Below are 10,902 nucleotides of genomic sequence, written 5' to 3'. Positions count from 1 at the left end.
TTCCATACAAGAACTTTATTTTGGTTAGTCAGTTTGTAAGGCAGCTTTATGCTATAGTGATCCGACGTCGCCGGTTCCGCCGATTAGTAGCTTCTTGGGGAAAAAATGCGTGCGCACAATTTCGGATCAATACCTCACAAACTTAGAGATGCTCACCTCCTCACGCTGATCATTTAAATATTTATTTTATAGGGTCCATGATAATCGGGTCTACGTAACCGGAACATACCCGGAATTTTTATCCGGTCAAGGACTCTCAACTCGAAAGAATTCTGCCGCTACAACAACAACAAAATGTATAGGGTCTTCGACGTTTACTTTTTGGTATTACAAAAATCGTGGCAACATTAATATACTCTGTTCATTGTTAAATCAACGGAATCCATTAATTGGAAGTTAACAAAGATCTCAACGATGAGCTTTTGAAGACGTTCGGCTGGAACGACTTGACACATATACAGTTCCCACGACAGTCGGGTCTACGAATTCGGAATAGACCTAGATTTTTATCCAGCCAAGGGCTGTCAACACGGCAGGTTTTTGCCGCTACAACAACAACACGTAATAGTATTTGTCTACTATATTATAAAATGGAGAACTGTAACTTAAACGAATACAGGTTTAATATTCAAGATTCTAGTTGTTTTAGGAAGGTGTGCAGTTGAAGTGATCTGTGAATATGCGAAATATTGAATTGTTCTGACAATGTGTTTCGGCCCAGGAACAAAAAAAAAAAGGATAATGGACCGTTAGATTTACCGACCATAAAAATATCCATAAGATTATAGATCGGAGAATTTCACGGATTTAGAAAATATAATAACGAATAAAGAGCCGGTCTTGGAAGAATTTGACTGCGTCTTTGATTAAAAAAAACTGATCCGATTGTAACATACATATGTTGATATGCTACGAAATGTTAATAAATTTGCATATATTTGGCTTACAATGATGATATTAGTTATATGTGTATTAAACGATATTCATAACTTATTTTTTAGCTTATCTTTTTATGTAATGAAAAAAATTTAATGTTAGAAAATATATTAATTTGCAAAGGCAATGAAAGTGATCAGTACTTTTGGGATATGTGAAGTAATTAAACATTCTACGCTAATAGTTTATTCAAGTAATGTGAATGATGAGACAAACCTCATGAAAAATAGTAGTAAATCAAGAATTAAAATATACATATGGTTATAAGAAATCTCGATCTATTCCGCACAATAGTTTGTGAACCATTCAAACTTCTCTCTTACGACAGGATTTAAATTTTTCTGAGATGGGAGAGTCTCATTGGGGAATAATGTTATGCTTGAGCGAGATTTTATCTTTTCTTTTTCTTGGCATTGCTGCAGGCGAATTCTCAATACTCATACATTATCGTATTTCAGTCGCACAACTAATTGGTTAAAGTTTAAGAGTTTTTTAACCAATACCTACAGATCTATTCATCATAAGCGGCATCAAAATATATGCTGAGTGGACATAACAGTTATTGGGCTGAAAGATGGTAAAAGAAGAACGATATCAGCAGCTTCGACAAATGAGCAACTTCTTAGGGCGAATTTGATGTCTGCAAAATTCCAGGTCGATATCTCAATAACCGAGGAACTAGTTCCCGTATATGCACATATACATACAGACGAAAATGGCTAAATCGGCCCAGCTCTTCACGATGATCATTATATACTCAACTTAGTGTACTGAATATACCTTGTTCAAGCTTCAATTATATAAGCACTAATATATTAAAACTTCCAAGTAAATTAACAATCCTTATAATATTTAAAACGTAATATATTTGGTTTTTAGAAGGAAAAGAAAAATAAAAAGAAGCCATTGTTTTATAACGAACCTATGAGTTGAACTATTTGCAAAAATTTTACTACTCAATAAATCTGGAGGAAAAATTTGCAACAGATGTACTGAGATGATTATAGAAATCACCATTAGTAAATGATGGTGGTTTGACCCCTACACCTACACCTTGACTAGACAGCAAAAAATCCTATGTGTTAGAAAAATTTTACTATCATTTTCGAGTTTAGCCACCTCTAGCATCACAGTTGCTAAATAACTGTAAATTAATGTATTCTATAAAACCAAAAAATTAATACATAATAAATAAGAAGCAATTTGTAAAAGAAAGACTTTTATTACGGATTGCAAAAAATTTAAGGTCTAATAAAAGGAAAATCATTATTTTTACAATAGATGACTTTAGTAATCTGTATTTCGTGTTGTATAAAAACGATAGTTCTGTGACAAGGACGGTTACCAGAAGAGATAATATATAGTTTTCATCGACAAACCATTCTGTAACTGAAAATAACGCGCAATTTTGACCCATAAAATGGAAATGGGTTCCAACAGAAACACATACATAAAACAGAATAAATTAAATAAATGGATTAAAACTTTCTTCCGCAATGCCGTGTTATACTACGATAACCTATTAAATTATTTTTATTTTTTATTGTTATGATTACAAACAAGCTATAAATTAAGTACTTATTGGTAGCAAATGCTACAGTTCGCTTTTCTTTAAAATTTTGAAATAATTTTCATATATTTATCAAATTTTATAATCGGTTGTCGCGTGTTTACGTGGACTTTTGAAAAGTTTCGCTGTCGGCAATATGGTAAATAAAAACATTATGTGTACAGTGAAATTCATCATTACGGGCAGTCCTTATAAACGGACACCCTCCCATAACCCGACAAATTTCAAAAAGTACAATATTTTAAATTATATATATAATATTTTTCAAATATGTCAAGAAAATTGTGCACAGTTTGTACGTATAATCCCCTTATTATTTTATGTTTTTGAGTGAGTTTTGTTAATTTTTGTTGATGTTGCTGTCATGTGGCTTTGGGTATAAAATTTTTTATCACTTCTATTGAAAAGAGTTGAGTTTTTTTCATTTTGATAAATCTTTCGTTTTTTTTAATAACCCCATACATATACTTATGTGTGTATATATACCGCAGCGGTCAAAATAATAGTAGTGCAAATGTGGTATATAGTTTAGTGTTTGTTATTTCTTATGTTGCCTTATTTGTTTGACGTTCTCCTTAAATATACAGAGCAATAAATAAATACTACTAGAACTGTATTACTTAGTTTTTGCTATTGCAATTTTTTTATTGCAATACCATTGGAATGAGGTAAGCACTGCGATCTTATAAAAAAAATATTTCAAAAGCCAAAACGTATAAAAAGTTTTAAAATTTAATTGGTTGTTGACCGAAGTTGATTCATCATCTTGATCATGTTATTCATTTAATGGAGTTGGACCGATATATTAGATCAAGGAAACCATAAATCGTACTGCGTAGGTTCGATTTTTGCAGTAAGTAATGTTAAATGGCGTTCCTTTGTCTTTCAAAAAGACAAGACAATTCAGAAAAATAGGAATATGGTCATGGAGTAGTAAGCACAATCTCCAAATCTCAACACTTTAGAAAATTTGTGGTTCGACCTAAAAGAGGCAGTTGCCGATGCTAATCCAACTAATAATAATCAACTTTGAGAAAGTCTTGAGCGTGCATGGAAATCAATACCAAATGAACGATGTGAAAAATCATCATTTGCTATGAAAATCTTTATGATTTAAATTATAATAAACTTTTTAATGTATGTATATGCAAATCCTTTGAAAATTAAGAAAAATTAAAATGAATTAATTTTTTAAGTTTTCTTTTATGAATAACACATGTTGATGAATCAATTTGCTATAATAAAAAGCAAAGTAAACATTTATACGCTAAAGAACTTCCAAAACAAAATGTAACGAGACTGTTGTTTTTATTATATACATATCTATGAATCAATTCACATATATGGTAGTATCCTTCTTCCCTTGAAAACAGCAGTATTCTGACCATCATTATGTACATTCGGCCTTATGAACAATTTCTTGTCATATTTCCATAATAGGAAGAAAATTCAACAATAACAGCTATATACTTTAAAAATATATACTAACTTTTAGGTATATTGATTAAAACATATCTAAATTTTAATAAATTAAAGTAGAAGCGTAAATATGATATATATAAAATTAAAAACATGTATATTGCATATAAATACTATAAATTAATGATTATTTTTTATTTACTTAATTAAGGTGTTTGCTCTTATTCGAAATATACATAAAAAAATTTTTGAAAACACAACAGTATACCGCTTAATTTTCAAATCAAATGTTAATACTTTTATTAACACTAAATAAATAAGTATATCAATGCTTTGAACCTAATGTTTGTATGCATAGTAAATAGTTTATATAGTATGTACCAATAAAGTATTTAAATGTTTGAAAATATTTTAATTATATTTATCCAAACACATCATTTTAATAAACATTTTAATATGGATATTTGCCATAACTTACGATGTCAGAATTCATTGGACGAAAACGTTATTTATTCTATAGCGATTACTTTAGGTTAGACAGTAGAAAAATGTGTACTTTTATAACTATGTATAAAAATGGACGACAATGCGCAATACACACATATCCAATATCAAAGCAATACATTTCTGTCTTATACATATACATTTATATATGTATGTATGTTTTGAACAACTTTTTAATAAACGAAAAATAATCCATTACCTCACTACCACTTGAAGACTCATCCGAATCGCTTCCATCCATGTTAAGCGTATTTGTACGCCTCTTCCGAAGACGCTGCGTATTGTTTCTACGTATGTCATCCGAATCATCGGAACCATCATTTTTGATGGGCATTTTTCCTCCAAGAGGCCTATTATTTTGACGAGTTCTTCGCGGTATAGTGGAAAACGATGGTGGCTGACTATTATTGCCGTTTTCTACTTGACCATCTCCGCCCGACACTTCTGAAGCCGAAGAACTATCTTCACCACTGTCATCAAACTCGATGCGCATGACGATGCGACGTTTTCTACCTTTCCTGCTTTCAGTACAATTACCACCACCATGATTGGTATTTCCTCGAGTTACACGTCGATTTTGGCTACACGAAGGACGTGGGTCAATATCACTATCACCAGAATCGGCGGCCATTCTAAATTATTGCAATATACAATACAATGGTATGTACATAGATATTAAATTAGCAAACTACATAGGTATGCCCTTTTTCGTTTGAGCTATTTAGTTATTTTATTTTGTGTATGCGTTACACGAATAGGGCTAAATAAAATTTGTCCCTTTTCTATTTTGATAGTACTTCACAAATGTAATTTTATATTACAAAACTCAATTAAAAGTTTGATAATTTGCTTTCAAATTATAGTTCCATTAATTAATTAAACCTCTATTGAGTAATACTTTTTTCACTGACAGTTGATGGCTATGGCCTCTATATACGTAAATTCTATCTTTGCAATTTATCTTGTTCTAAGCGAGAAAAATATGCACTTTTTCAAACGCTCTTTTCTATTGTTGCATGTTTAAATTTTAACACTTTTTAATTTCACAATGCGCATTTGGAGTAGCAAAATATTTTTTTTCATAATTTAGTATTTTTACACCAGTTTTTCTACAAATATTTGAGGAAATTTTTTAATGCAGTAAAGTTTCTTCACACAAACTCAGCCATTTTCATTTTTCTGCAGCAAATTGTAAGCGTGTGCATTTATTGTTGTAGTGTTTGTTAGTTTAACGTATATGTACAGAGAAATAAGCCGATAAATTGAATGTGTGAGTTTGTTGGAGAGAAATTTAGGAGAGATCATATTCGTTTATTGACAGCACTGCGAAAGGTCTCCCAGCAGGGTGACTAATCAAGACTTCTATGTTTTGTGGATTAAAATTACAAAGAATAGTACTTATAATATGGCATAGTAAATGGCAAAAACACAAAAATTTCAAAGAAGATTTAGCGATTAGCTATCGCATTTATTTATGAACAAAAAACTTTGCCGCATATATAAAATAGATACATTTCTTTTAAATACTGGACCTTCTGTACCGTTCATACCTAACATTTGACTTTGGTTATTTTTCTTATGTTGGCGGCATTGTAGCGGCCATTAATATGATGAGTCTCCACTTCCGTTTCATTCTTTCTTTTTGGTGTAGAATAAAAATCTGTAAAGATGGGTCGTATGCACGCTCCTGGGTAAAAATTCGTTTTTAACTATAATTTATAATCATTTTTGCGCAAATCTATTATTTCAACAGTGTATTATTTCCTTGTGCTTTATATTTTGTATGTGAAAGTTCTAATAGAAAATGATGTTGCGTAAAAATCTTATGTTGCTAGTACGCCCATGTGGCGTTCGCTGGTTTACTGAAATCTTCCCAAAACTTGGTGTTATATTTACTAATTAACATTTTTTTCTTTTACATGTGTCACTTATGATTGTTATTAAACAGTAAGGGTATTTCCCAATCAGCGCTTCCCTACAGACGGACGGTGCCTTCATGGCTGAAATTGAATGCCGAGGATGTGAAAGAACACATCAAAAAATTGGGCAAAAAGGGCATGACTCCTTCCAAGATCGGTTAGTATAACATGAGACTCGAAATTATAAATGTGGGACTCTGCTAATTTCTTATTTGTGCTACAGGTATCATTCTTCGTGATTCGCATGGTGTTGCGCAGGTACGATTCGTCAATGGTAACAAAATTCTGCGTATCATGAAATCTGTTGGTTTGAAACCCGACATCCCTGAGGATTTGTACCACATGATCAAGAAGGCTGTTGCTATCCGTAAGCATTTGGAGCGTAATCGAAAGGATAAGGATGGTAAATTCCGTTTGATTCTGGTTGAGTCAAGAATCCACCGTTTGGCTCGTTACTATAAGACAAAGAGTGTTCTGCCACCAAACTGGAAATACGAATCCAGCACCGCTTCGGCTTTGGTTGCCTAAACGGATACCTCGGTGATCTTTATTCGTAGGGATGTTTCGTTTTTGTATTTAAAAGTGAAATAATAAAAAAATGTAAAATACAACTAAAAGTGTGCAGTGATTGTTAGCTGAAATTGGTATAAATTGATTATTTCTACATCCGACAGTCTGGGAGATCGTAACCGGGATGTACGCGGATTTTTATCCAGCCAATGAATGATTAGGCAGCATTCCTCAGAATTATTTAAGCAATTTTTTCTGCCACTTCAACAACAACCAAAATAGCGAAGTATTGTATTTGAAATCAGTGTTAATTATAAAATTAGCAATAAGCCGTATCGGAAACTAGAGGGTATTTAATACAAGAAAACTCACTTGCACGAACTAAAGTTATTTCAAATGTTTCATGTCGAACAAACATTATATTAAAACTTTATAGAAATATTTCTATTAAACAATTATAAAGGTAAGCTACCATTAAATCGATCGTCAAGATATTGACAGTTGTCATTCTCGATATTATATGTTATAGTCCAAATAGCAAATATTTCTGAAGAAAGAAACTTCCGTTCACACAAAAGTCGAGTATAACTACATAAGTAGAACGTATCCATGGTTAATTTATATTCCTTATATAGTATTATATGGATTATTGTTCAATGCATCTAAACTCGAAACAACATATGTATGTATGTACGTACGTCGGACCTTCAATATATTTTATTGGCAGTTTGGCTTATAAAAACAAAAGCGTTAGCTTCGGTTTGGAATCTATAATACCCTTCACAAATGTATTATTAATTTTGATCGATAAGTTTTATTGCAGCTGTATGCAATAGTTGTCCGATCTGAACAATATGTTCGGAGATTGTACGGTGTGATTGAATAATAAATCCCGCTAAATTTCAGTTTATGTGGCAGTGCTACAATGGTCTGATATCGGCGGTTTCGTCAAATGAGCGGCTTCATAGGTGTGTGCATACTTCCAAACCAAAGTCTCAAAACTATGTGACGTACACAAAGATCGAAAACGAGGCTCCATTGTTTCCTTTGGTATGTTACAAACTTGGAGCCAAATTTAACAAACCCTGCATACTTCCGGAATATATGACTAGCCCTTGCATTGATTAATAGCGGGATTCTGTAACCAGTCTCTAGTCTCTATTTGAGACATTTTGAGGTAAAGTTTCAATTTGTGACTTGATTCACTAAACAGTCTCTAGCATTAGTCTCAAACTATTGCCTCAAATTTGAGACCTGATAGCAAGTCACAAAACTAAAAACAACTCTTGTCTGCTATTCTGAATATACTGAATAGAGATCATCATAGATATTAATCGATTGTCGTTTTTTTATATTTTGTAAGCAACTCAAACACGAAAAGGTTAAAAATAAATCAATTTTACATAAATTTCGTAAATATTATGAAACAAAGTCAACATATATTTTTATTTTTATTGATAATTATGTTTTTTGACTATGTTATAGAAAATTTATAGCGGGATTCTGTAACTAGTCTCTAGTCTCTATTTGAGACATTTTGAGGCAAAGTCTCAATTTGAGACTAGTTACTATTCACTAAACAGTCTCTAGCGTTAGTTTCAAAATATTGACTCAAACTTGAGACCTGGTAATTAACGAGTCACAAAACCAAAAAGAACTCTTGTCTGCCATTTGAATATACTGAATAGAGATCATCACAGATATTAATCGATTGTAGTTATTTTCTATTTTGTAAGCAACTCAAACACGAAAAGGTTAAAAATAAATCAATTTTACATAAATTTCGTAAATATTATGAAACAAAGTCAACATATATTTTTACTTTTATTGATAATTATGTTTTTTGACTATGTTATAGAAAATTTAATATTTGTTATCGACATATTTATTTTCATTCAAGTTTAAAAACATCTCTGAATAATGAATTGTAATAGATTTTGTGACTGTCACTTACAGAATAGCAAAATCGTCTCAAGTCTCAAAAATTGTCTCTAACTCAAAATCTCAAATTTAGAGACTTGAGACAGTATCACAGAACAGAATCGCATGGTTATTTTCATTCAAGTGTAAAAACATCTCTGAATAATGAAATGTAATAGATTTTGTGACTGTCACAGAATAGCAAAGTCGTCTCAAGTCTCAAAAATTGTCTCTAACTTAAAATCTCAAATTTAGAGACTTGAGACAGTACAGAATCGCACGGTAAAACTACCGATAATTTGCCATCACTATGGAAATCGATTTGAAATTATCGATAAAATGTTTATGTGTAAGCGCTCTCATTATTTATAATAAATAAAACGGATAATCGTTTTTTTAAATATATGGAATATCGATAATACAACATTTGTGGTAAAATCATATTTTAGAGCGAAAAAGTAACTAATATATAACGTGTAACTAACACAAACGACATGAATGAAAGAATTTTGAAAAAAAAAAAAATTAAAATAAGTCCAATAGGTCAAACAAAAACTGAGATACTCTCTACTATTTATGGCATATTTGTTTAGTGGCGCACCACTGTATGTTGTATCAGTTTGGCGCTACAGTTGCTTCCGCCGATGGAATTACCGGCAATGGGGCTGGTACGTTGTCATTTTCGTGAGTATTTCTCTTTCAGTATTCTCTGTGTGCGGCTGCTAGAAAGATGTGTACGCGGTTAAATTTGAAAAATTTGCGAAAATAAGAATAGCTACTTTGCTGATTTCATTATTTATTTATTTTTTTGGTTTTTTGTTTTCTTATTTTGGTGTATGATGATTTTCGCGAAAAAGTATATATGTATGTACATATGTTGAAACACAAGTATGTACATATTTACGTATATATAGTAAATGCATTTTGTGGTGTTAGTGAAAAAAGGGACGAGGAAACGGAAGTGCGGAAAAGCACCAGTTTAGTGCAATTTGTGACAGTTATTGATGTAAGGCGAAATAATAATAAAACAACAAATAAGAACCTACCCATTTTGGCTAATGAATACGTAGTACTATGTACTTGTGATTATATGCATATGTACATAAAAGTGTTTGCCATTACTTGTAGGTGTGCATAACATTTGCCGGGTCCATTGCCAAAAAACAGTTTTCTATTTGCGTTATTTCGCTTCTGCTTTCTAAGTAGACAGAGTGTGCTCGTCTTTTGTGGTGTGTCATTAGTTTTACCGTATGGTGCGTATTATGTGACGTGCTAATGTGATAATATCATTTGTGTTTGCATAAAATTGCAGAGTTCAATTAATGGGCTAAATTGTATAACAAGTAGAAAAAAGTTAAAGCGCAATGCTGAATTATCGAGAGGTCGAAATAAAATTGCTAAAATTAGGGTGAAACATCATTATTTGGTCAAACCGACATACGCACAATCCAATCCAATTGAAATTGGTAGAACTACACTACATAATCTTCTTAAGGTTTTACAACCAATTTGCGCGTTTATGTTTTGATTTGTGTTTCCTTTGCAAAAAGTTGTGGTTAAGGCAGAAGTACAACAGCGTTGAGTACCACATATTTCTTTCCATAAGAATGCAATTGGCAATTCGCGTTTGGTCGCTATCGCTTTGATTTTTAGACACATATGTATGTATGTACATATATGTACATACTAACACATAATAAATAATGTGCTCACGCCATCCTCAACGAATTCTTGTGAGGCGTAGCCGGCACTGCATGCGCCAATGTCTGTTTTGCTGACCGCGCACAAATGGAAAATGAGTGGAAATCAGTGAACATAATTTTTTTTTATTACTTTTTTGTCCAATTTATGAACGTCAGTAATCATATTTAAATAGTTATTCGTACACAAGGATGAATGTATTTGCAAATGTGTGAAGGCATAACTTTAAGCATTTGAACCAAATATATGATATGTATTTACTATTATATACTTACATACATATGTACATACCAACATATTTGAGTCAATATTGGGTTGCTTCACTGCTTCCACTTAATTTGCTGTCAATTGAAATCAAGCGGTAGCGGCAGGTAATAAATATTGTCTACAGAAGAGTGTAGGACAACAATATTTATGTAGCCG

At 31.9% G+C, this 10,902-nt stretch overlaps 3 protein-coding genes across 7 annotated transcripts in view; 2 read left to right on the top strand and 1 right to left on the bottom strand.

Moving 5' to 3' along the window:
* LOC120766929 (serine/arginine repetitive matrix protein 2) overlaps positions 1 to 5,612 on the bottom strand; it is a 32,201-nt gene extending 26,589 nt beyond the window's left edge. Inside the window, exon 1 of the mRNA XM_040092676.1 lies at positions 4,629 to 5,612. Coding sequence (XP_039948610.1) covers positions 4,629 to 5,060 — 432 coding nt within the window. The 5' untranslated portion in view covers positions 5,061 to 5,612. The remainder of the gene's footprint in view (positions 1 to 4,628) is intronic.
* Positions 5,613 to 6,043: 431 nt separating this feature from the next.
* Positions 6,044 to 6,965, top strand: LOC120766433 (40S ribosomal protein S13). Its single transcript, XM_040091937.1, has 3 exons — positions 6,044 to 6,120; positions 6,378 to 6,505; positions 6,572 to 6,965. Exons 1-3 carry the CDS (start codon positions 6,098 to 6,100, stop codon positions 6,874 to 6,876), a joined length of 456 nt encoding a protein of 151 aa, XP_039947871.1. The 5' UTR covers positions 6,044 to 6,097; the 3' UTR covers positions 6,877 to 6,965.
* A 2,579-nt stretch (positions 6,966 to 9,544) lies between these two features.
* LOC120782274 (probable multidrug resistance-associated protein lethal(2)03659) overlaps positions 9,545 to 10,902 on the top strand; it is a 37,775-nt gene continuing 36,417 nt past the window's right edge. For 2 of the 5 annotated variants that reach the window (XM_040114466.1, XM_040114467.1), the window contains exon 1: positions 9,686 to 9,784. The gene's annotated coding sequence lies outside the window, so the exon portion shown is untranslated. The other 3 variants (XM_040114465.1, XM_040114468.1, XM_040114469.1) reach the window with 3 other exon arrangements.

Source organism: Bactrocera tryoni, chromosome 1, assembly GCF_016617805.1.
Source record: "Bactrocera tryoni isolate S06 chromosome 1, CSIRO_BtryS06_freeze2, whole genome shotgun sequence".
Lineage (NCBI taxonomy): Eukaryota > Metazoa > Arthropoda > Insecta > Diptera > Tephritidae > Bactrocera > Bactrocera tryoni.
Note: the sequence above shows the minus strand (reverse complement) of the source record. Positions and strands in the feature narration are given on the sequence as shown.

Excerpts from the sequence above, each read along its gene's own strand:
- LOC120766433 (XM_040091937.1), top strand. The coding sequence starts at position 6,098 with ATGGGTCGTATGCACGCTCCTGG. Across the intron at positions 6,121-6,377 it reads GGTCGTATGCACGCTCCTGG|TAAGGGTATTTCCCAATCAG; the intron begins GTAAAAATTCGT and ends GTTATTAAACAG. Across the intron at positions 6,506-6,571 it reads CATGACTCCTTCCAAGATCG|GTATCATTCTTCGTGATTCG; the intron begins GTTAGTATAACA and ends TTTGTGCTACAG.